The sequence below is a fragment of the Macaca thibetana genome, chromosome 17 (genome assembly GCF_024542745.1).
Source record: "Macaca thibetana thibetana isolate TM-01 chromosome 17, ASM2454274v1, whole genome shotgun sequence".
NCBI classification, from domain to species: domain Eukaryota; kingdom Metazoa; phylum Chordata; class Mammalia; order Primates; family Cercopithecidae; genus Macaca; species Macaca thibetana.
The window spans coordinates 23,555,167-23,582,401 of NC_065594.1; the positions used below are offsets into that span (position 1 = coordinate 23,555,167).

The following is a 27,235-nucleotide window of genomic DNA, read 5'->3' on the forward strand; positions in this document are numbered from 1 at the left end:
CAGTTTCTCAGTCTTTCCTTGTTTTTTTACGAACTTGACACTTTGAAGATTATTGTCAGGTATTTTTAGAATGTCCCTCAGTTTGGGTCTGTCTGACATTTTTGAAGATTAGACTGAGACTATGGATTTTGGGGAGGAATACCACAGAGATGTGCCCTTCTCATCACATCCCAGGTCCATGATATCAGTAAGACTTGTTACTGGTAATGTTGACTTTGACTGCTTGATGGTCTGCCTGCTTTCTCTACTACAAAGTTACAATTTTTCTCTTTCATTATTATATTTTTTGAAATGAGTTACTAAGTTTAGCTCACACTCCTGGGAAGAAGAATTAAGTTTCAACTCAAGTAAGGAATATTAAAGAATTTTGGACATATGTTAAAACCACGGTAACTAATAATTAATAAATAAATATTTTGGGGGGAGATATTTTGATGCTATAGCAAATATTGTTTCATTTTAACGTTTCACCACTAATTTTACCATTCATCAGTGGATCTTGCCCAAAACAATTATTGGTGCTCTAATGCTGACTTGCTATTTCTCTCATTTCTTCTACATTTAATAATTAGAATTCTTTTGTAAGAAAGATCTGTCCCTCCTCCCCCACATTTATTTATTTATTTAGGCACTGATATCAGTATAGACTCATGGATATTTATTCTATTCTGAGGGTTATAATTTATTATTATTTATTTTGTGGCACCAATTGTTCCAACTTTGGCCCTTGAGAACTCTTTCTAATATCCTTCTGACATGCCCACACCTTCACATTTTTTGAGTATTTTCTTACTTTCTGGCACTATGAGATGCTCTAGGTTCAGTTTATATTTTCCCTGTCCCAACCCCAGAATTAGCCATTTCTCCAAAAGGCTCTGGTTCCTTTACCTGGAGAACAGCATTTGGAAACCACAATTAGAGACCTAGGTGTACTTGTTCCTAAGAGTGTCAAAGCTCACTATACTTGACTTACCCAAAGGGTAAGTTACAAATTCACAAAATAACTCTTTCCCTATGTTTTCTTCTCCACTCAGTTAAATGTTTAAGGGACAAACCACATGTAATAACACTTCGAAAAATACTGTCCTTTTGGCACTATCAGAACATCTTCTACAGTGACTTTTCATCTTAAAAAAAAAAAAAAAAAAAAAAGTCCCTGGGATCTACCTAGCAGCTCCAATGCAGGCATTTTTAGCACCTATCTGTAAAGACTATGCTGAAGGCATTGTACTGGCTGACAAAATAATACTCAAGAAACTTCATTTTTAAAAAGCTGCTAAAACATCTTTCTAAACTGAAAATACTAGTATAGAGATAGCAGCAATTGATCTGATAAAACCAGACTTCAGCATTTTTATAAAATACGAGCTCAAACAATTTCTCTTACCATTAAAACATTAGCGACACTGTTCTTAGGGTAAATCTCACCTCTCTCTCTCATATATACACATCATGTTCCCACCATCCCAAAAAATAATCTAATGCAATCATCTTAAAAATTATCCTTAGACTATGAGTTTCTGGAAGGCAGGGAGACTCCTTTGAAATCCTTGGCATTATAGTGAATTACAGTGCTGGGTAAGCCAAACGCAGGACCTTATAAATCCCCACCAAAAGGAAAGTAGCAAAATAACATTGCCCTTTGAATATCTTGTCCACTCTAAACACCAGCTGTAAAACTTCCTATCTGGCTTCTTTCTGTAACTTATTTCTTTACTTACTTATCCGTACACCCCGCCCACCAACCCCATCCCACTATTTCCTATTGCCTTTATGGAGCAAAGCACAATAATATGCTCGAGCCCAAGATTTGTAATTAAGTATTCTTTAAAAAATGCTTAAAAGTTTAAAATGTTTAATAATAATAATAATAATAATAATGCTTAAATGTTTAAAAGTCACCCTCAAAAATAGGGACTTTGCTTTATAGTCTCCAACTCTCAAAGAAGGCAGTTAACAATGGGTATCCATGACGCCTGATGTGCTGGGCCAGCTTATTTTCTTATTTTAATGCCTACCTTTAAAACAACCTAGGTTATGTGAGTGTGCAGTTAGACTTATGTCCCAGTGTTCTATGACAACAGCTATATTTTAACAAATGACTAATAAGTTGGATTGCCTTTGTCTTGTGGATACTGAGGCACTTCAGTCATAGATGATCAATGCCACCTTACTGACCCGCTTTCTTTCTAGCTCAGACAACTGACTTATTGTTTAAAACTACAGGCCAGGAAAGCCATAAACTTGTTGCATATGTATTTAAACAATGGCAACAAAATGAACTGGATGCTAACTAATGAGATACCAAATCAAACAAAGAAAAAACAATCCTTAAGTTAGGCCAGTCAGCAGAATACACAAGGAAATAAAAAATATGCTAGTAAGGAAATCTAATGACAGACAATAAACCACACTCAAAACTGATAAATTGGGAGACTCCTTTAAATAAAAGGCTTTCCCATCAAAACAACGTCAATTCTCAATTCAAAGTAGCTGCACAATTACTGAGAGTACACATAGCACCAAATACAATAAAGAAAAGGTAAGCCCAGGCAATGATTTTCCAAGCATGATCTGAAATTTTTGAAAATCCTCTAGAACTTGAGTCTTGTTTAAAATGTGAGTGCTGATGTCTGGATTAAGTTCTGAGCCAGAAAAAGGCAAAAAATGGAAGCAATTGGGAGAACTTTATTATTAAAGTGAGCTTAGTGCTAAAAAGTGTCAACTGCCATATGAGAACAGTGGGTCATGTTATCACAATGCTGGCCGCTGGCCTGCCACTGACAACTTGAATAACCAGATTTTAAGGTTGGCTGGTTCTGGCCCAAGGTAAGAGAAGCTGCCTCCAAACAAGTGGAAAACATATTGGAGAGTGGAGAATATTTAGGGCAGCGGTATCCAATCTTTTGGCTTCCCTGGGCCACACTGGAAGATTTGTCTTGGGCCACACATAAAACACACTAACAGCTGATGAGCTTAAAAAAAACAAAAATCACACAAAAGAATCTCATATTTTAAGGAAGTTTACAAATTTTTATTGGGCTGCATTCAAAGCCATCCTTGGGGGCATACGGCCTGTGGGCCATGGACAAGCCTGACTTAGGACATATGAAAACAGGGGGATGGAGTGTCTGTAGCTATACCTGCAGTGAAAAGTTAAAGAACCTATGGCTTAAAACAACCGTCCCCAGCCTTTTTGGCATGCGGGACAAGTTTTGTGGAAGACAATTTTTCCAAGGACAGAGGGTGCATGGATTGCGGATGGTTTCGGGATGATTCAGCACATTACATTTACTGTGTACTTTATTTCTATTATTATTACATTGTAATATACAATAAAATAATTGTACAATGCACCATAATGTAGAATCAGTGGGAGCCCTGAGCTTGTTTTCCTGCAACTAGACGGTCCCATGTTGGGATGATGGGAGACACTGACAGATAATCAGGCATTGGATTCTCATAAGGAGCACACAACCTAAATCCCTCGTGTGCAGTTCACAACAGGGTTCACACCCCTATGAGAATCTAATGCTGCCACTCATCTGACAGGAGGCAGAGCTCACAGGTAGTAAGGCAGGCAATAGGGAATGGGTGTAAATACAGATGAAGCCATGCTTGCTCGCTGCTCCCCGCCTCCCCATCCCCGCTCCCCGCTGGGGTTCCTAATAGGCCAAGGAAGTATACCCCTGGCCTAAAACAGATTTGGAAAATATCAAAGTCCAGAAGAAATCCCAGGTACAAGATAAGGTGAATTTAAATGACAGCTTTCCTACAAAATTAAGCTACCATAATTTGATCATTGGCATTGTGATTTCCTTGGTTATAATACAATATTATAAAAATTAATAAATTTTTAAATATTCAAAATTATAAATTTGTAGCTTATATGGGTAATTTTTATATTCAAGATATATGTTCTCATCTTTGACACTCGAAACAGGCATGTTCCCATCCTTGACCCTCATTATAGGTAAGGGTTTCAACATTTAAACCAAAACAAAATTATTTGAGATCTCTCTTTTTTTTTTTTTGAGACCGAGTCTTGCTCTGTCGCCCAGGCTAGAGTGCAATGGTGTGATCTCAGCTCACTGCAACCTCCACCTCGTGGGTTCAAGCGATTCTCCTGCCTCAGCCTCCCAAGTAGCTGGGATTACAAGCATGCGCCATCACGCCCGGCTAATTTTTGTATTTTTAGTAGAGATGGGGTTTCATCATGTTGGCCAGGCTGGTCTCGAACTCCTGACTTCAGCTGATCCACTTGCCTCAGCTTCCCAAAGTGCTGGGATTACAGGCGTGAGCCACCACGCCCGGCCTGAGATCTCTCTTTCAACTGCTTCTCAGAATCCAACTGAGTTATTTCTACCAATAAGGATGAGAGGATTTACCACTGTTTCTCATGTCTAAGGCATCTATTGAGGACTAAGACAAGCTTAAATAGAAGCAAGATACAACCGTCTTTTAGTTGGTGTTTTACTAGATGAGTACATACTGAAATACTTTTTTTTTAAAAAAAAAGGGAAAACAGTATTAACCATCTACCAAAGCTAAGTTAACAAAATGAAGACAACAAAGATTATCCAATATCAGAGTCTTAGTCCTTCAAGTGTTCATTTAGAAAATTGCACAAAGTAAAAGAATTACATAATTTTCAAATTAGTAACTTACTGATTATAATGGTAGTCTTCACATTTGTGTTTTAAGTGTTTTAATGACATAAAAGCTTATATTTGAGTACAGATGGTCTTTTGTCATCAAGGCCACACATTACAAGTCTGAAGAAGCAAGTGATCTCTCTCTAAAATTTTTTGAAAGAAAACAACAACAACAAAAAATCAGTGCCCAAGAGTCAACTCAGCACTGGCTCAAAATACCATCTGCCTTCTTCTTGCTCTCTCTCACATCTCAACTACCCTAGACTCAAACAATATTTTTTTACACAAATTCAGACTTCATATTTAGAGGATGTGCAGTGTACTGGCAGAGTGAGACTCATATGTTCAAATTCTCAATCTGCCACTAATGAGTAGAATGACTCAGGTAAACTATTAGGTTGATGCAAAAGTAACTGCATTTTTTACTATTACTTTCAATGGCATAAGCATACGTAGTCTCTATGTTCCTCATTTCTAAAATGGAAACAATAATGGTATATGTGTAAAAGGTCGTCATGAGAAGACTTCATCTATATAAAGCATATAGAACTCAGTAAGTGCCTTATTCAATAAGTGTTAGTTGATATTAACTTATCATTAATGTTTTTACTAAATTTTATCTTCCACTAAGTCTAATGTTCCCTTATGCAATGATCTTTTTCCATCCTAATTCAGTCAGCGAATTAGTTATCCTTTCTCTTCTTGCCATTCCTAAGTTCAAAAACTTGCCATGTGATTATCATAGAAGCCAACATCATCCAAGTTAAACAGGCTACAATCGAATCTACAATGTCAGTAATGTCAGTTCATTCACTAATAGTCTTTGGGTATTCCTTTGCAGTACAAAGCATATGCAATTAGATAAAGCATCACAATGTTACTGGAGGAATAGGTAGTATAAATATTTACATATACATTTCATTTTTCAGGAAGAGAAATGGAGTCTCAAAGGCTAAATGATATCTGTATGTGATAGCAGCATTTTAATGCTTTTATTTTTCAACTAATAAGCAAGGTAACTTGCCTTATACATTTTACAGGAAATTCAAGGACAAATATATATAAATATAACCTATGCTCTGAAGAAGAACAGTACTAATCAAACATAATGAATTAGTACTTTTTGCCCAGAGATCATGCTCATGCTCAGTAGCATAAAGTATACTGACTTCCATTAGAATTGTTGCTTTATAGGTAAAGGGAAAATCCACATATTTGAGTAAACTTGAATGTACAGCATTAATACATTCAAAACAATCTTAAGAAATTTCTAAGGTTACATCATACTAATGAAAATTATCCAGCAACAACAGTCTTTCTCCTATAGCCTCCCTTCCCCATGTACCCACCCAAGACTTAGAAAAGATGTTCTGAAATGACGTTTTAAACAAGATGCTCCTATTAAAAACAAAACAAAAGCATCATTCTGCATTGTTACACATTTGATATTAAACTTTCCACAAACAAGGCTGTGAATAATCAACTTCAGCATCATTGTCTATACACTTATAAATGTTATTTTCCTGTTTAGCTTACCAGAATCACTGTTTATCAAAACACCAAGAGGATCTGCATTTGCCTCAGGTGGACTTTCTGGCTTCAAATCACACAAGTGATTGCCTGATCCAGTGACTGCTCTCTGTCTAGCATTGTCGTTTTTCCATTTGTGATTCTTGCCAGGACTTCTGATCTTTGCCATTTGTGAATGTCTGGACATCCCCTTCATCTTTCTGGAGTAAGAAAATTGCAATTTTTAACATAAAAGGCACTGACCTTCCAAGAAAAAAAAGACTACTAAATACAAAAGAAACTTAGTTGTAAAATTGATCACTTGTAGCCTAGTACATTAAATAGACCAAAATAAAAGAAATTCCAGTGACTTCCAAAGACAGGGAAGCCTATGATAGAACTTTAGAAGGACAGCAACCACAATATACCACACCTTATTGATTCTATGCTGCAAATTTCTACCCATATTGTTATCCTTCTGAAATTGGGCTGCATAGTATCATCATTAAAGGCCAATTTAACTGGCAGCATTCTTTCGTTCTTCTATTGTACACGAAAGTTTTTTTTTTTTTTGAAACAGTGTCTCGCTCTATCACCAGGCTGGAGTGCAGTGGCATTATCTCAGCTGACTGTCACCTCCACCTCCCAGGTTCAAGCGATTTTCCTGCCTTAGCTTCCCAAGTAGCTGGGATTATAGGCACGTGCCACCACGCCCAGCTAATTTTTGTATTTTTAGTAGAGACAAGGTTTCACCATGTCGGCCAGGATGGTCTCGATCTTCTGACCTCGTGATCTGCCCACCTCTGCCTCACAAAGTGCTGGGGTTACAGATGTGAGCCACCATGCCCAGCTGAAAGTGTTTCTTAGAGTTTATAAAGTATGTTCACTCTTGTCTACTCATTTTATTTTCTTTTGAGATGGAGTCTTGCTCTGTTGCCCAGGCTGGAGTGCAACGGCATGATCCTGGCTCACTGCAACTTCCACCTCCCAGTTTCAAGTGATTCTCCTGCCTCAGCCTCCCAAGTAGCTGGGATTACAGGCACCCACCATCAGCCTGGCTAATTTTTGTATTTTTGTAGAGACAAGGTTTCACTGTGTTGGCCAGGATGGTTTCGAACTCCTGACCTCAGGTGATCCACCCACCTCGGCCTCCCACGGTGCTGGAATTACAGGCATGAGTACACCCGCCTTGTCTACTTGTTTTTAAGGAGCTAAAGTTTCTGAAGCATTTACAAATATGCCTTGTGTGACCTTCACGAACCCTCTGAAATAGGTAAGACAGGTACTATTTTCTCTACTTTATAGGCCTATCACAACACATAAGCATAATTGCAATTTCACAGCCAGCTCAAATCAAGTGCCCTCTCAACAGCCACAACTACTTTTGGAAAGAAAGCAAGTATTGGCCAGGTGCGGTGGCTCATGCCTGTAATTTCAGCACTTTGGGAGGCCAAGGTGGGCGGACCACTTGAGCTCAGGAGTTCGAAATTACCTTGGGCAACCTTGTCTCTACTAAAATAAAAAATAAGCTGGGCGTGGTAGCAGGCGCCTGCAGTCCCAGCTTCTCGGGAGGCTAAGGCACGAGAATTGCTTAAACTTGGGACGTGGAAGTCACAGTGAGCCGAGATTGTGCCACTGTACTCCAGCCTGAGCAAAGCAAGACTGTCTCCAGAAAAAAAGAAAAGAAAAAGAAAGCAAGTATTTATGTGAGCATCTTCTAATTTAAACTATGTGTGTGTGTGCAGGGGCAGGAAAGACGGTTAAAAAAGGTTCCTTCATAGTAGACAATAACACAAGGTATTCTTTGGTGGAACTGAGTTTTCACAAAGATAGGTTTTTGACAGTTTGTCATTTATTGGGCAAAATTCATTTTTCATTAATAATGGAGGATGCAGTAAACAGATTAATTAGAAATCTGCATCTAAATCTCAATTTTGTCACTTACAGTGTCTGCTGCACAAATATTTGCATGCCTAAGCCTGTTTATTCCTTTAAACAGAATGGGAATCATAGGGACATAGAATTAAGATAATATACAGTACTTCACAGTTAGAGCAAGATAACACATTAAGCCTAATGACAGTTTACTATCATAACATTTTTGAAATAATTTGTTAAACCAACATGTTTAATTTATGTATCTGCAAATCTGCAACCCAGAGATTATTAATCCCTTTAGGGTCATAATAACCCTTGGAGAATCTCATTATAAAAATTAATATATAGGTATAGTTCAAATTTTGCAAAATGCCATGGACCAATCTCCAGTGTCCATCCACAGATGTCAGGCTGAGAACCTAACAGTGTCAGTGCAAAGAAAACAGGTCTAGTTTCTGCCTCTGGCTCACTGGCCCCATAAGGATAATGAAGAGATGCCACTTTCCTTGAGCTCCCATTCACAGATACCTTCCCTGTATCTTTTCTCTTACAGCGTCTGACCACAGCTAGCTTGAATGATCATCATTAAGGTATTCACTAATAAGTAATGAGTTAAAAAGATCCTTCACTAATGACATCTATAAGAATTAACTGAGAAAGTAGTGTATCTGTTATTTGCACTCTATTTCACCTTCGAGGGAGTAGTTCTGTTATACCACTTGACAATCATTTGAAAGGAAAAGTTTATTTAATCAACCATCTAAAAATAGTTATAAAAGGTATAATGTAAATAAAAATGTAGATGTACATAAAATGGAGAGATTAAGGAATAAAAAAAGATTCCATCCAAAAGAAGGCAAAAAAGGAACAAAGAACAAATTAAAAACCCAACTATATTAGGAATTACATTAAATGTAAATGAACTAAGCACTAGTTAAAAGGCAAAGATTTTCAGTTTGGATCACTAAGAAGACAAAATTATATAATATATAGGAGATACACTTTAAATAAAGAGACACAAAAAGTTTAAAAGGAATAGGTTGTTGAAAACACGATCCTTTCTGCACTGCATTATACTGCCAGATTTATCGTAAGTTAGGTGATTGTTTCTCAGTGGATCTGTTTGTGGACTCTATTCTGCTCTATTTATCTATTTAACCTTGGACAACACGACACTATCTTCATTACTCTAGCTTTCTTAGTTGCTGTTCTAGATCCTTTGTATTTTCATATGCAATCATGTACCACATAATGACATTTTGATCAACAATGGACCACATATATGACAGCAGTCCTATAAGATTATAGCAGAGTTAAATAATTCCCAATAATGTCATATCATCATAAAGTAAAAAATCACTTTTACAAAACAATTTAGTGTAGCCTATGTGTACAATGTTTGTAATGTCTTAGTGTATAGTAATGTCCTGGGCCTTCACATTCACTCACCACTCACTCACTGACTCACCCAGGGCAACTTCCAGTCCTGCAAGTTCTCTTCATGGTAAGTGTCCCATTCAGGTATATCATTTTTTACCTTTAATGGTGTATTTTTACTGAAACTCTTCTATATTTAGATACACAAATACTTAGCATTGTGTTACAACTGGATACAGTAAGACAGGGTATGGGGATGTAGCCTAAGAGCAATAGGCTTTACTGCACAGCCTAGGTATGTAGTAGGCTGTATTATCTAAGTTTGTGTAAGTATACTCTATGATGTTCATAACAACAAAATTGCCTAACCCGCTTCTCAGAATGTATCCCTGTCATTAAGTGACACACTGTAATTTTAAAGCTTATCAATCTCCCCCATCCCTCCTCCACATAAATAAATAAATAAATAAATAAATAAATAAATAAATAAACTTGCTGGAATTCTGACTGTAATCAATTGGATTTGGGGGAGAATTAAGATAATTATATTGTTTTCCAGTCCGTGTATATTATATATTGCTCCATTTATGCAGGCCTTGAATTTTTCTGAGCAATGTTTTGTAGTTTTGAGTGTAGAGTCTTGCAGATCTTTTGTTAGGTTTATTCCTAGGCATTTGATACTATTCTAAATGGTATCTTTTAAATTTTCACTTTTTAATTGTTTGTTGCTACTTTATAGAAATAGAGTTGATTTTTAAAATATTGTTTTTACAAGTATTTGGCAACTTTGCTAAATTCATTTATAAAAGTGGTAACACTGGACATCCTTATCTTGCTTCTAATCTCAGGGGAGGTGGAGGAGTGATCACTACTGCACCATTAAGTATGATATGGCTATAGAGTATTGATAGATATCCTTTATTAGATTAAAGAAATTATTTTCTATTACTAGTTTGCTGATATGTCTTTTTTTATGAACAGGTGGTACATTTTATCAAACTGTTTTCCCTACTCATTAAGTTAATAGCATTTTCCTCCTTCACTGTGTTAATGTGATAAATAAACATGCTCCTGGAATAAGTCCCATTTAGTCATGATGTTTATTCTTTTTACATACTGCCAGATTTAATTTGCTAACATTTTGTATAGGATTTTTGTCTCTCTGCTCAAGAGTTGTGTTTGTTTCAAAATTTTCACTTTACATATTTTAAAGCTATATTACTAGACACATACAGATTTAGAATTGGTATGTCTTCTTGTTGTTGCACTGACTCTTTTAACATTACAAAATATTCCCATTTATCCCTAATAACACATCTTGCTTTAACATCTATTTGGTCTGATATTAATATTGTTGTACCAGGTTACTTTTGGTTGGGGTCTGCATGGTATAACAATTAGTACTGGATCAACTGTAATTCATATGTGAAAAAATTTTAAAGGTCCTTAACCCCTACACTATGTACAATAATTAATTCTAGACATATACCACAATGGCAAAGCAATAAATCTTCTAAAAGAAAACAAAGAAATAGCTTTATGATCTCCAAGTAAGCAAATATTTTTTAAGGCAGAATACACACAGCACTGACCATAAAAATAAAAGATTAATAAATCAGACTTCATGAAAATTGCAACTTTTATTTATAAAAGACACCATTAAGAACTTCTGTTTCTGGCCAAAATAAAGTAACAGGAACTGAATTTATCCTCCTACCTGAAATAACCAAAAAATTAGCCAAAATGAAGAAACAACAGTCTCTATGACATAGAACATCAAGCAATAAGAGCAGTGATCCCTGAAAGACGGAAAATAAATGAACAGTAAACCCTGCAACTGCCCTTGCTTACAGCCTTAAGAGTTTCCAGACTGTAGAAAAGAGGAATCCAGATGGGACGTGGTAGAATCCCTGAGGTGAGGAACTGGAGTTGAGACACCAGAGAGAGCAAGACATCTAGAGCTTGCAGGATGTACCTGAGAGGAAAAAACTACAGAGAGAGAGAGAACTCTAGAGATTTGCAGAGGATTTACCCTGGACTATTTAGCAGAAGAATGATCGGCATGTATTTGTCAGGAAACTACCCAAAGTTGGGAAAAAAAAAACCATCCAAAAGGATCAGAGTTATCAGCACCTTATCTTCACTCGGAGTCATAACTAGGTCCTGTTTGTACCTCATATTTCATAGGGCATGGGGTAAGATACCCAGTAAGATCTTACATCAGTAGTGAGTAGTTAGGTTCAGACTAAACACTGCTCTGGTTTCGTCTACCAAATCTTAAAAGCAAGACCCAGAAGGATCAAACTGTTTCTAAGTAACTCAGTTGTGTTCTCAGAAAAAAGTTCAAGAACATTTATAGAAACACAAAAATATACAGCACCTAATGTGGTTTGGTTGTGTCCCCACCCAAATCTCATCTTGAATTGTAACTCCCACAATCCCACATGTCATGGGAGGAACCCGGTGGGAGGTGATTGAAATATGGGGGTGGGTCATTCCTGTGCTGTTCTTGTGATAGTGAGTGAATGAGTCTCGTGAGGTCTGATGGTTTTAAAAAGCGGAGTTTCCCTGCACAAGCTCTCCTCTCTCTGCCTAATGCCATTCACAGAAAATGTGACTTGCCCCTCTTTGCCTTCCTCCACAATTGTGAGGCTTCCCCAGCCACGTGGAACTGTAGGTCCAGTTAAACCTCTTTCTTTTGTAAATTGCCCAGTCTCGGGTATTCTTTATCAGCAGGGTGAAAATGGACTAATACAGCATCCAATAATGTAAAATTTCCAGTGTCAAGTATCCAATAAAAAATTACCAGGCATGGGGCCAGGAACAGTTGCTCACACCTGTAATCCCAGCACTTTGGGTGGAAAGGTGGGCAGATCACGAGGTCAAGAGATTGAGACCATCCTGGCCAACATGGTGAAACCCTGTTTTCGCTAAAATACAAAAATTAGCTGGGCGTGATGGCGCATGCCTGTAGTCCCAGCTACTCGGGAGGCTGAGGCAGGAGAATCGCTTGAACCCAGGAGTCAGAGGTTGCAGTGAGCCAAGATCACGCCACTGCACTCCAGCCTGGGGACAGAGCGAGACTCCATCTCAAAAAAAGAAAAAAAATTACCACGCTTGCAACAAAGCAGGAAAATATAACACAAAATAAAGAGAAATATCAATTAAAAGGTGATCCAGAACCAACACAAATATTAAAATTAGCAGGAAGAAATTAAAAGTTACTATAACTATACTTTATGTTTAAAAAGTTAAGCAGAGAAATAAAAGAACCAAACCAACCTTTTTTTTTTTTTTTTAACAAGACAGAGACTCGTTCTGTCAATCAGGCTGGAGGGCAGTAGCACAATCACAGACCACGGTAGCCTTGAACTCCTGGGCTCAAGTGACCTCCTGCCTCAGCCCCTCGAGAAGCTGGGACTACAGGTGTGTACCACCATGTTCAGCTAACTTTTAAATTTTTTTGTATAGAGAAAGTCTTGCTATGTTGCCCAGGCTGGTCTTGAACTCCTGGGCTCAAGCACTCCTCCCACGTTGGCCCCCCAAAGCACTAGGATTACAGGCATGAGCTACCATGCCCAGCCCAAATCAAACGTCTAAGAATAAAAACTACAATGTCTGAGATAAAACATGCAAAATTACATTGAGACAAAATATACATATACATAAGACTAATGAAAGATTAGACACTGCATAAGAAAGATTAATGAACATGAAGGCATAGCAATAGAAATGATCTAAAATGAGACACAGAGGAAAAAAAGTTTTAAAAAATGAAAAGAGCATCAGTAAGCAATAGAACAACTTTAAACAGCCTATTATACATGTAACTGGAGTCTGAAAGGGAGAGGAAGGTAGAGAAAAAACATTTGCAGAAATAATGGCCAACATTTTCCCAAATCTGATAAAAATTATAATCCAAGAAGTTCAACAAATGCCAAGCACAAGAAACATAAAGAAAACTATACCGAGACACATCATAAATTGCTCAAAACTGGTGATAAACAGAAAAATCTTAAAAGAAGCCAGAGATAAATTTATACAGATAAAAAAGATAATAATGACAACAGATTTCTCATTGAAAACAATGATAATGAGAGGACAATGGAATCACATCTTTAGAGTGCTACACATTTGAAAAACTGTTAACTGATTACATATCCTGCAGAAGTATCTTTCAAAAAGGCAAAATACTTTTTCAGACACACAAAGCTGAAAAAAGTAATTCCCAGCAAATTCTCACTGCAAGAAATATTAAAGGAAGTCCTTCAGACAGAGGAAAAATGACATCAAATGGAAAGATGGATCTACACAAAAGAAGGAAGAGCCCTAAAAATAGTAACTACATAGCTATCCTAACTATCACTGACCAATCCCCAGCTTTAATGGAGCCTTGTCAAGATCAACAGATATGCCTGACTCCTAGCTGATCCCAAATATCTGAGCAATGAACAGTTATTGTTGTATAAAAAAAGGAAAAAGGATATCCATTAAGACAATAAAAAGACAAGCCACATATTGTGAGATATATCTGCAATACATATACTCCAAAGTAAGATTTGTATCCGAGTAAATGACTCTTACAAATCAGAAAAGCAACCCCAATTAAAAACTGGTCAAAGGCTTGAACTGGTACTACCCAAGAGAATATTCAAATAGTCAATAAGCATATGAAAAGGGATTAACACCATAAGACAGGAGGAAAATGTTACGACAAGAGGAAAAGGTGTAACTTACCAAGCACTGACCAGGACACAGAGCAATAAGATGCATTTAGTAGAAGTGTTAAACTAGTTCGACCACTTCGGAAAACTGGCCATATCTATTAAAGCTAAACATGTGGATACCCTATGACCTAGCATATTTATATGACCAATGAAAATGAGCCCTATGTAAACAAGACAGGTAAAAGAATGTTCACAGTAGCTTTATTTATATTAGCCCATATAACCCAAATGTCCATTAACAGTAGAATACATATATATTCTCACAATTAAGTTCTATACAGCAATAAAAACAAAACATTTTACAACTATACACAACATGGATAAATCTCACAAAATAATTTTGGGCCATAGAACTCATACACCCAAGAATACATACTATATAAATTCCATTTATCTACAGTTCCCAGAACAGGTAATATAATCTATGATGACAGAAATCAGAAAAGGGGTTACCTTTGTGGTGAAGCATTGAACAGCGGAGGGCTTAAGAGAGCTTCATGAGGTGAAGAAGTTATGTACATTCACCTGTGTGGAGGTTACATGGATGTATGGGATGGGAGGGGTGTATGTGTATATGTGTATAGAAATTCCTCAAGCGCATTTAAGATTTCTATATTTTTCATATATTATAATGTACTTCAATAAAAAATGAAATGGAAAAAATTCTTAAAACGTCTATGAAAGTGAGGGAGTTGCGGGGGGAAGATAGCTCATACATTGCTGGTGGGAGAGTAAACTGCTCCAGCTCCATGATATTTGGTAGTACATGTGAATATTACAGATGCACATAACTCTTTGACTCAGCAAATCAATTTCTAGTAATCTATCTTCAGAAATACTTACTCATATGTAAAATATTGTTATGTATAAGGGCAATATGAAAACATTTTTTATTGGCAAAAGGTTGGTAAGAACTGAAATGTCCATCAACAAGAAGCTAATTTAAAAAAAAAAAAACGACACTGTGGGACATCCTTAAGCTTCCTACACATCCTGTTTTTGTTTTTGTTTTGTTTTGTTTTGTTTTTAAAAGAGACAGGGTCTTGATCTGTCATTCAGGCTGCAGTGCAGCAGCACCCATCTCCAACCTCTGGGCTCAAGCGATCCTCCTGCCTCAGCCTCCCAACTAGCTGGAACTACAGGCACATGCCACTATGCCCGGCTAATTTTTCTGTTTTTATTTTTGTAGAGACGAGGTCTTGCTATGTTACCCAGGCTGGTCTTGAACTCCTGGGATTAAGTGATCCTCCCTCCTTAGCCTTCCAAAGTTCTGGAACTGCAGGTGTGAGCCACTGTGCCCAGCCACATCCTTAAATAATGAGGTTTGTTACACATTAATGTGGGACAATCTCTAAGTATACTGCATGGCTAACAAAGCAAATATAGTATCAAAAAAAGGAGGGGAAAGACTGTATCTATCATCTACCTGCTGTATAGACATCAGGTATCTCTGGAAGGATAAAATGGATCGCCTCTGGGAGGAAACTAATTAGCTGGGAGACAAAGATTGAAAGGTCTTATTAATTATCCTTTGAAAACCATATGAATATAGGGTAATCCTTATTTTAAGATATAACTATTTGTATTATCAGGCTGGTGTTAAAAAAAAGATAAATTGATCTTTTTTAAGTAAATAAGTTATAAAAACAAAGATTTCAGAACTGAGTACATAAGGATTTTAAGATTTTGATTTGTGCTCCTTTTCATTATTCATAAGCATGAGGAACTTACCCATACTGTGTTGTTGTCAATACTGCTCCTCTCTTTTCCTTTTCAAGTTTTAACTTCTTCTTTCTTTCAATATTGGCCAGAGTTGGATAGTTTCTAGAAAATAATAAAAGTTCATTATAATACGGCTTTTACAGTACAACTTTAAGCAATCAAGCAATTGCTGAATTTAGCAATTTTGTTTAACAACTAACACAGCAAATTATAAACCTTTAACTGCTTCTACAGTTTTTTAAGAGGGAAAAAAGTACTTATGACAATGTTACTCAAAGTCTGGACCAGCTGCTGATCCACAAACTTTGCTAGCAGGCTGCAACTAGATAAGAAGGGTACACTGGAATTTAAATCAAATATATCATACAATGTGCTCAAACTGATCTAATTCATTTATATGGCATGTACCTATAAATACTGCTTTTAAAAATTTTTAAGTCTATTCAATTTATTCTAGTAACTACCTTTTATTTCTTTCTTATTTATTTATTTATTTTTGAGTCGGAATCTCGCTCTGTCACCCAGGTTGGAGTGCAATGGCACAATCTCAGCTCACTGCAACCTCAGCCTCCCGGGTTCAAGCAATTCTCCTGCCTCGGCCTCCCAAGAAGCTGGGATTACAGTCACCTGCCATCACGCCCAGCTAATTTTTGTATTTTTTTGTAAAGACAGGGTCACATCACGTTGGCCAGGCTGGTCTTGAACTCCTGACCTCAGGTGATCCACCCACCTCAGCTTCCCCAAATGCTGGGATTACAGGCATGAGCCACCATGCCTGGCCAAGTCTATTCAATTTCTTATGCAAACACATGCTAGGTATATCGAAATTACCAAGATGAGGAGGAGACAGTTCTCAAAAAATATACAGGCCAGGCACGGTGGCTCACGCCTGTAATCCTAGCATTTTGGGAGGCTGAGGTGGGTGGATCATTTGAGGTCAGGAGTTTGAGACCAGCTTGACCTACATAGTGAAACACCATCTCTACTAAAATACAAAAATTAGCCAGGTGTGGTGACGGGCGCCTGTAATCCCAGCTACTCGCGAGGCTGAGGCAGGAGAATCGCTTGAACCCAGGAGGTGAAGGTTGCAGTGAGCAGAGATTGTGCCACTGCACTCCAGCCTGGGTGACAGAGCAAGACTCCCTCCCATTAAATAAATAAATAAATAAATAAATAAATAAATAAATAAATAGTCTACCAGGAGGATAAGAAAAACACACAAATAGCGATAACATAAGACAAAAGTACCCCAAAGGGTATAAAGATTTGTGCAGGGGATGGTGTGGAACGGAAAGACTATATCTAATTGGAAAAATCCATAAAGAAAAGAAATGAAAGAAATTGGTCTTAAATGGTTACAGAAATGAGAGTGTGCTAAACAGGCCAAACAATGCAACAAACCAAGACTTCAGAAAGTGAAAGAGGCTGGGCGTGGTGGCTCACGCCTGTAATCCCAGCACTTTGGGAGGCCGAGGTAGGTGGGTCACTTGAGGTCAGGAGTTCGAGACCAGCCTTGCCAACATGGTGAAACCCCATCCCTACTAAAAATACAAAAAATTAGCTGGGCATGGTGGCAGATGCCTACAATCCTAGCTACTCAGGAGGCTGAGACAAGAGAATTGCTTGAACCCAGGAGGCGGAGGTTGCAGTGAGCTGAGATCACGCTACTACACTCCAGCCTGGGTGACACAGCAAGATTCTGTCTCAAAAAAAAAGAAAAAGTGAAAGAGATATCTGGAGAATGACAAGTAATTAATACGGTAGGAAACACAGTTACAGGCAATCAGACTGGAAAGGAAGACTCAGGCCAAAATATGCCTTGAATACAAAACTAGAAAGTTTATATTTAATTCAGCAGCTGATGGAGAGCCACAGAAAGTTATGAACAGGGAGAGATATATACGAGGCAGTGATTAAGATGAAATCTGACAGAAGTGTGCAAGATTAATTGCTTTGTTTCTCTACACAGCTGTGTGGAGATGCAGACACCAAACTTTCAGGGTGAGGGCAATAGATTCCAGGAGTATCAAAAACACAGAAGGAGGGGAACAGCTCTCTACTACTCAATCTGGCTGCTGATCAGAGTAAGTTTTGAGAAACATCAACAAATGTTTTCTGCCATTGCTTCTAGGACACTTCTCTACCTTCTTCCTATTTTTAATAATTTCATTACTGACTTGAATAGCACAGACAATATATAAAGCCTATGGGTGGGGCATACTGAAAGACAGGAATGGAAATGACATTGGGTAGGTAGTTTAGTAATCAGAAAAAAATGCAATGAATTTCAGCGAGGACAGTGTGAAGCAATATATATCCAATCAAGAAAAATAGACTCAATAAAAAAAGATGATGAATGTACAAACTATAAATAAACATAAAAGGAAACGATCAAGGTCATAGGAGATAAAAATCTGACAGTCAGTCAGCAATATATGACTACCTTTTTAGAAAGCAAACATAATCTAAGGTTATATGAAGTAGACTCTGGCACTTGTACGAGTGTCCTCCAGGACACTCAAAAGCAGTCAGATACACTCTCAGGGTACTGTTTCCAGTTCTGTACTTCCAAACTAAAGGAACGCCGAGGGAAAAAAAAAAAAAAGACTTGGAAGGGATTCAGAAGAGACTCAAGGATGATTAATAGGATGAAAAATAAAACCTCCAAAGAAAGATGAAAGGAATATTTGCAGCCTTTAAAAGAAGATGAGAAGTGACAATAAAAACAGTTTTACAGAAAGGATGGTCCAGTTGTTCTCAAACTGAAGAGAATATGCAGATGTAGAAATGAGAAAAACAGTGATGACTTTCACAGGCCTCACAGTGGCGAGACACATAACTCACAGCTACTCAACACCCTCCACAACTTTTAAATTTACTTCTTATTACTTAAGTTTCTTCAACATTTTTGCAGAGTATTGCAGACTCTTACCATGCTGGGCTATATGTTACATGATAAAATTAGGCACTACAGTGTACCATGTACCAGAGAGCAGATGCTAGGTAACTGCTTTTCAATAGTAAAGAATTTAAACGTGTTATAGCAAGTGGATTTTAGGTAAGACATAAGAAAGAATTCCCTAAATGAAACATCAAAGATGTGATGTGTAGAAACTCCTTTGATGGAAGCCTTCTAAAATAGCAAATTTTCTCTTTCTGGCAGACTGCAGTATCATGTTCCTAAAGGTAAGAAAACTTGTATTCCTAAAATTAAGTATCATGTTCCTAAAAGTAAGATTAGAGTTTTAAAAAGTTGTAAGATTTTATTTTTCTTGGTGCTGAAATCATTTTCCCTAAAGCCAAATCATACAGCATTAGTACTGCATAGGTCAGGAATTAAGAAAGAATCGCTTTTTTTGGTGGCCTTTTTGGGGAGGTAGGGGAAAGCAGGTTATTAGTGGAAAGCCTTAAAAGTTACCAAATTAAATACACTCTTCCAAAATTTATTACATTCTTATTTACACAGAATACAGATATTTAAAACTAGGGGAAAAAAGGTTGCTAGAAAGCAAATTATCCCAAAAGAGAAAAATCAGACACACAAGACCTAGTTACACACATAAACAACAGTAGGAAGCCACACTCCACCAACATGAAGCTGAGATAAATGAATAAGGAAACAAAGGAGCTCTGATGAAGGAGTTCAGGTTCCTAAAGTACAAGAAATAACAAATCCAAAGACTATTAAAAAAACATAAATTATGTCTTACATTGCAGTTACATACATGTAAAGCTTAGTCCAATATCTCCTGTTAGAGAATGGGTAACATGAAGTTATAAAGACCATGACAAGGGAAATTTTCACAGTTGGTTTCTCTATATTTTTATCTACTAAAATCATTTTCTCCCTATACTTCTATCTTTCCCCAGTTCACTAAGAGGAAATGGCCCTGAAATTATGCTTTTTTCCTTCCTCTCTTCTCTTTCATTTTTTACCTCTTCTTCACCTTCCCCATTGCCTATACCTTATGCCTCCAGTGACAATCTTTAAGCACTACAGAGCCAACACATGGGCAAACCGTGCTAACCATTATCTTAGCACAGATCATTCTGGTCACATTATTCTCTCCAATTTTTTTTCCTATGCTCAAATTACGACCCATTTATTGGCTTTTCCCCTCTGCCTGTTCTATAAAATATAGTTACTCTTCCCACTCTCATTGAACCACAACTGCTTCCACACAAGCTACACTACTGTACTTTTATTTCTTTCTGAACATCAAAAAGATGTAGCATTCTTTAGAGCAGATCTCCTGTGCTGGAATTCTGCACGAACCAGGGAAACAAAAGGATTTCCTCAGAGTCACAGTAAGCGTTGAAATAAATTGTAAAACTTCTCCACCTAGTGGACTCCCAGTCTGCTGTGAAAAATGTTCCACTGTTTTCTACAATAAAAGCTAGGTTTTGGAAACAAACCTCTACCACTCATTTTCCCTAAAGCCAAATCATACAGCACTGGTACCGCACAGGTCAGGAATTAAGAAAGAATCACTTTTTTTGGTGGCTTTTTTGGGGAGGTAGGGGAAAGCAGGTTATTAGTGGAAAGCCTTAAAAGTTACCAAATTAAATACACTAGATACCTCTGAGTCTGACTAACCTGAAAAATACAGAGATGAAGAAATAAAGACAAAGATGTACTTTTGTTAAAGATAAAGAAGCCACATGCCAAGCAAACCTTCAGAGTTTTCTTTAGGCTTTAAAATTCTTATTCTGTGAACTCTTTCACAAGCTTTTCCTAACACAGCAGTTACATAAAGACCTTTTTTTTCCTGCATGTCAAAAGAATATAGTGGCTTCATCAGAAAGAATGTAGCTCTCGCAGAAAGACTAAATTCATGAAATAAGGACTATTCTGCCATACCAATGTGGAGCTTACTCTTTTTAGGAGTTTAATATTTTTTAAAAACTGAGAATGACAGGAATGTAGAAAGTAAGTATATTTTCGTAACAGGTTTTTTTTTTGTTCGTTTGTTTGTTGTTGTTTTTTAATTATACCTTAAGTTCTAGGGTATATGTATGTGCACAACGTGCAGGTTTGTTACATATGTATACTTGTGCCATGTTGGTATGCTGCACCCATCAACTTGTCAGCACCCATCAACTCGTCATTTATAATTCCCAATGCCATCCCTCTCCCCTCCCTGCTGTTTGTTGTTTTTTTATTGAGACAGTCTCACTCTGTTGCCCAGGTTGGAGTACAGTGGCACGATCTTGGCTCACTGCAACCTCCGCCCCCCGGGTTCAAGCAATTCTCCTGCCTCAGCCTCCCAAGTATCTGGGATTACAGGCACATGCCACGATGCCCGGCTAATTTTTGTATTTTTAGTAGAGATAGGGTTTCGCCATGTTGGCCAGGCTAGTCTCGAACTCCTGACCTCAAGTGATCTGCCCACCTCGGCCTCCCAAAGTGCTGGGATTACAGGTGTGAGTCACCACGCCCGGCCCATAATAGGTCTTTAAAAAACTGCTAGTGGGGATAGTATTTGTGTATTTTTGAGAAATCTATCAAGCATACCAATAGAAGAGCAGTATTTCCCATATCCTCCAATAAAATATACATATAGAAAAAACATATATAACATAAACTTCAGAATACGTTAAAGAGCAATAACCTGAGAAACAAAATATGGAAGAACCTCAGATGAACTCAGCCAGTGCCCAAAGAATTTTCAGAGCACTTACTAACAAAGCAACACCACAGGTACAAATAAACTTCTTCCAAAACTGTCATCTTCACCCCATTTCCTCATTCTCTTTAAACACCTCTAAATTTCACAAACCTATAACCTCACTTATTGCCAACAGATTTTGCCCATTCCTCTTCCAAGGCACTTCTGCCTGCTGTCATAGCATACCTCTGGAAACCAGAGCTAGACTCTATCCCCTCTGCCCCCACCTGTCCTACATAAAAAGAATCACCAGCTGGGCGCGGTGGCTCACACCTGTAATCCCAGCGCTTTGGGAGGCCGAGGCGGGCGGATCACAAGGTCAGGAGATCGAGACCACGGTGAAACCCCGTCTCTACTAAAAATACAAAAAATTAGCCGGGCGCGGTTGTGGGCGCCTGTAGTCCCAGCTACTCGGGAGGCTGAGGCAGGAGAATGGCGTGAACCCGGGAGGCGGAGCTTGCAGTGAGCCGAGATCGCGCCACTGCACTCCAGCCTGGGCGACAGAGCAAGACTCCGTCTCAAAAAAAAAAAAAAAAAAAGAATCACCAGCAAGCCTATCAAACACTTGCTCAAGCCAATCCTTTATTCAGAAGGATAGAGCTGCTTCCAAAACTCACCTACAGTTTTGAAATTCCACTGTGCCACTAAGAATTAAAGCAAACACTGCTAATAGCCTATTCTCCCCCATTCCTTAGCAATTTTGTTTTGGGGCATCCCATCAACTCCACTCCCACTGAAGGTAGTCAAGCAACCCACTTCTAGCCAATGAGATCCATATAAGTATCTCCTGGTTGGAACTAAAAACAAAGCTACTGTTTTCCCAATGAAAAGGGGGGAAACAAGGCTACATATACCTTTTGCCTTTTTCTCTTCTTTCTGCCTATTCTGTGGCTTAATATTTGCATATGCAAGAACATTCTGGTGACAGGCAAGAGGAGAGCCACCTACTCCAGTGCAACAAGAGACCGCCTACGTCCATGGTACTGTCATGCAGCAACAGCAGCCCTGATTTTTTTTTTTTTTTTAACCTTGGGAAAACGACACCTCTTTGCGCTAAGCCATGGTAGTAAGGTTGCCATTCCATTTCCTAGAGCATGACTAGCTGACGCAAGCACCACTGCACCCTACCATCTCCTTTTATCTGAATACTTTCCATGCTCAAATAGGCATATCTTGATTTAAAACTATCCTCCTAAACAGTTTGGCAGTTCCTCATAAAGTTAAACATATGCTTACCATATGACTAACCAATCCCACTCCTGGATATTTATCCAAGCCAAATAAAACCCTATATTCAAAACAAAAACCTACACATGAGTGTTTATGAAGACTTTACATAAAGGCTAACTACTGGAAACAACACTCAACTGGGAATGGATAAACAAACTGTGATGCATCCACGCAATGGAAAAGAGTAATACTCAGCAATAAAAAACAAACAACTGCTACAAGGAACAACATGGATAACTCTCAAATGCAGACTAAGAATAAGTGAGTCAGACTATAAAGGCCACATACTATATGATTCCATTTATGTGATGTTTCTGCAGAAGTATGAATATAAGAACAAAAAATAAACCAGTGGTTGCCAGTGGGTGGAGGGGAGGCTGCCATCAGGGCATAAGGCAATTTTTCCAGGTGAAGAAACACTGTTTTATATCATGATTCTGGTGGTATTTACCTGACAGTACATATTTGTCAGAACTATCCACTAAAAAGGGTGAATTTCACTATCTGTACAATATACATTAAAATAAATTGGGGGAGGGAGACACAGCACCTCTTATAGGAAGTCTTGAAAAACACATTGATGGCCCTCCCCTCCAAAAACTCAAATATCCCTTGACCAGTCAGGATTATCCCTACATAGCTAAAATTAAAGCTTCAGTTACCTGTGGTCTTATGGCCACCTCATATATATTTATTCATTTCATATTACAGTGAGAATCCTAAAGGCAAGAGGTTACTTGTGTCTGTTTTTGGTGAACTCAGCCACACAGCAAAATCTCTGTCCTTTCAAATACTGAATGTTCACCTCTAATTTTCAAACTAAACTACTGTCAAGAAGTTATTCAAAGATAAGCAAAATGTCTACTAACATTTATTGAAAGGTTGCTGAGATTTCTTGCTAACATTAGAAAATCAAACTAGTCTTCTACAGGAACTTTATATAAATACATGCTGCCTAAGCTAGTTTTCATCTTCAAATATTAATATTCCTCAAGTTTCTCTAGCCAGTGGAAAATTTTTCCTTTAAACATTTGTTGCACAAAACCACAAGGGGGCATAGTTCGCACTCACGTAGGGAAAAGTCATTAATACTTTAAAATGCGGATCAATTTGGTTTGTCTCAGTGATGGTCTACCCTATGTAGTGAGAATTTAATGTTCAAAACCACAGCAGTTTAAGTACTATTAGTTACACTATAATTTCCAAGCATAATTATTAATCATATCAACACATTTCTGCCCAATTTCTCTAAGAACAACAAAGGTACAGCTCAAACATTACTTACAAATACAAGTCTCAGATTTCTCCAACCACTTACTTGTGTGTACCAAAACAGAATTATACCCATAATAAAAATATCTTCAAGCCCCATTTACACACAATAACATTTATAAGCCTTCCCTATAACTGTGGCACTATGGGATAGAAACAGCCAGGTAAAAGTTGGTTCTTACATTTCAGAGCTCACACTTAATTCAAGAATAAAAGACACATATGCAAAGAAGTTCACCAACAGGGTCATAATAAAGGATATCTGTGCTAAAGAGGCAGAAAGGAGGTACCGTATTCAAAGAAGGGCAAGACATTTCTCTAGGCAGATGAGAAAAAATATCCCCAAAAGTGGATGGATTTCAGATGAGCTAAGAGCAATGAGCAGAACTTGAAAGATGGAGAAGGTAAGGCCGGGCGCAGTGGCTCACACCTGTAACCCCAGCACTTTGGGAGGCCGAGGCGGGCCAATCATGAGGTCAGGAGATTGAGACTATCCTGGCTTAACATGGTGAAACCCCATCTCTACTAAAAATACAAAAAAAAATTAGCCGGCCGTGGTGGCAGGCGCCTGTAGCCCCAGCTACTCAGGAGGCTGAGGCAGGAGAATGACGTGGACCCAGGAGGCAGAGCTTGCAGTGAGCCGAGATCATGACACTGCACTCCAGCCTGGGCAACAGAGCGAGACTCAGTCTCAAAAAAAAAAAAAGAAAAGATGGAGAAGGTAAGATCTTCCAGAAGCAGCACCATGAACAAAACTAAAAGGGCAAGAGTTCACAAACCCTGTATGAGATATGATAAATAACAAGTATGGCTGAGACAAAAAGCCCCTATAAGCAAATAATGTGGAAATAACCAGAAAAGACAAGTTAAGCCCACATTATAGGATTCTGGTTGCTAGTTCTACGGAGTTTTATTCTCATGGGCATTTTAGTTGATTAAAAATAAAATCAGTTTAGGAAACTTTTAAATTTTACACTACACAGTCATCCATATAACTAAGAAACATATGCATATTGAACATCTAATTTTGCACCACAAAACAACAAACACAAAGAAAATACCCTAAATTTCTCTTTGGTCAAGCCAACTTCTTAAGTCAGATAGCACTGCCAAGTGTTCACTTGCAGACTACATTTCAATTGTGTGGGTTTTCTTGAACAGGATGTAGCAACTGAGCCAGAGCTGGGATTTTGCCAGATGAGTGCAATGGAGGACAAAGGAAGAAGGAAGCTGATATTGATAGGAGCAGCTGAAGTGAGCTAGGCTGGGTAGGGAAGTGAAGGAAGAAGGAATATGACAGAAAAACAAGGTAAAGAGGATGGGAAGCCTCAACTATTCCAAGCCTGGTAGAGGTGACAGTGAGCTGGACAGATGGAAAGAGGAGTACGTCCAACTTTAGAATCCAGGATGTAAAGTAAGTGGCTGAAACTGCATGAAGGTGAAGGGCACTGGAAATTTATTTTGTTTTGTTTTGTTTGAGACAAGGTCTCGCTCTATTACCCAAGCTGCAGCGCAGTGGTGTGAGTTGCCCACTGCAACTTCAAACTCCTGGGCTCAAGGGATCTTCCTGCCTCAGTCTCCTGAGTGGCTTGGACTACAGGTGCAGACCACTACGCCTGGCTAATTTTTTATTTTTGTAGATACAGGGTATCACTTGATTGCCCAGGCTTGGCGGTTAGAAATCTGAAAGTGAAAAGGTATTGAATGAATTCAAAATATATACAATTCCACTGCAGCATCTAACATGCCAAGCGCGAGCGACAAAAGCAATCAATCCCCGGGGAGGGTATGAGAATTGAAGACAGATGGCACAGAGCTCAAAGGAGAAGGGCCAAGGAGGAATCACCTGGAACCCTCATCAAGGACGCCCTGTGTATGTCACAACATCAGTCACTTTCTGTTCTCGTTTTATTTGACCTTTCCATCGCAATCTGCACTGCTAACCATATCTCCCTTCTCAAATTCTCCCCTCCGCTGGCTTCCAGAGGAAGTTTTCTTCGACCTCTCTGGTTACCACTCAGCAGGCTTGTTGGATTTTATTCTTTATTAGACCTTTATGTTGTAAGGGCTCAAGGTTCAATATTAGGCTACCTTCTCTTTCCACTCTACCCTGTCTCTGTGGGGAATCTCTTCCATATTCACAGTTTCATGACTCAGAAAACTATCTCCAGTCTAGTCTGGTCCAAGTCCCAATGCCTACTCAACATCTTCAAATAGATGCCTCAGGATCTCCTCAGACTCAACAATGTCCAAACCAATACCTCCAAACCCCATCCTCTTCCAGTGTTCCCTGCCTCAGTAAGAGGAACCACCTTTCACAGAGGTGCTCGGCCCAGAAACCTGGAAGTCTCCTAAAACCTCTCTCCTCTTCAACCTCATAATCATTTAATCCCCACTGTCCATTTTCACCTCCCAAATGTTCTACATCCACCTAGTTCTCTCCACCCCCACAACTGCCATCTTTTTTTCTTACCTATACTCACAGTTCCTTGAACATGCTAACCTCTGTCCGACCACTAATCCCTGCCTCCCCTTATCTTTTCCTAGTTAGTTCTGAGTTCAGCTACCCCTCCCTTTGTCATGAAACATGCTAATCTTCCAGACGAGATGAAATCCCCTTCCTCTTTTTTTTTGTTTTGAGACAGAGTCTCGCTCTGTCGCCCAGGCTGGAGTGCAGTGGCACAATCTCAGCTCATTGCAAGTTCCGCCTCCCGAGTTCACGCCATTCTCCTGCCTCAGCCTCTGGAGTAGCTGGGACTACAGGTGCGTGCCACCACGCCTGGCTAATTTTTTTGTATTTTTAGTAGAGACGGAGTTTCATCGTGTTAGCCAGGATGGTCTCGATCTCCTGACCTTGTGATCCAACTGCCTCGGCCTCCCAAAGTGCTGGGATTACAGAAGTCCCCTTCCTCTTATATGCTGAGGGAGGGAATAGTAGAGGGTCATGGGAGAGTGAAAGTGCTATAGACAAAGTAGAAAGAGTAAAGTTGGTTACCATTAATTTAATAGTGGTTCCACATTTCCCAGTTTAAATGATTTAATTTATACAACCACAAGATAGAAGAACCAAAGTTGCCAAATCGAGAAGTCACTTCAGACTTTTCCTATACCCTTCAGTAAACTCAAAGCTTCAGAAATGTAAGTTTAGTCAGATAACTTTCGAGTTGTTTTACAATCAGTGCTGACTAGTAACTGC

At 38.4% G+C, this 27,235-nt stretch overlaps 1 protein-coding gene and 1 long non-coding RNA gene across 3 annotated transcripts in view; one reads left to right on the top strand and one right to left on the bottom strand.

Moving 5' to 3' along the window:
- Positions 1–27,235, top strand: part of LOC126940399 (uncharacterized) — a 117,735-nt gene that overhangs the window by 31,036 nt on the left and 59,464 nt on the right. The window lies entirely within an intron of this gene.
- The window catches only part of NUFIP1 (nuclear FMR1 interacting protein 1), a 52,713-nt gene that overhangs the window by 12,158 nt on the left and 13,320 nt on the right, over positions 1–27,235 (bottom strand). For both annotated transcript variants that reach the window (XM_050766196.1, XM_050766197.1), the window contains exons 6-7: positions 15,878–15,970; positions 6,192–6,385 (exon numbers count right to left, since the gene is read on the bottom strand). In XM_050766196.1, the coding sequence (XP_050622153.1) occupies positions 6,192–6,385; positions 15,878–15,970 (287 nt within the window). The remainder of the gene's footprint in view (positions 1–6,191; positions 6,386–15,877; positions 15,971–27,235) is intronic.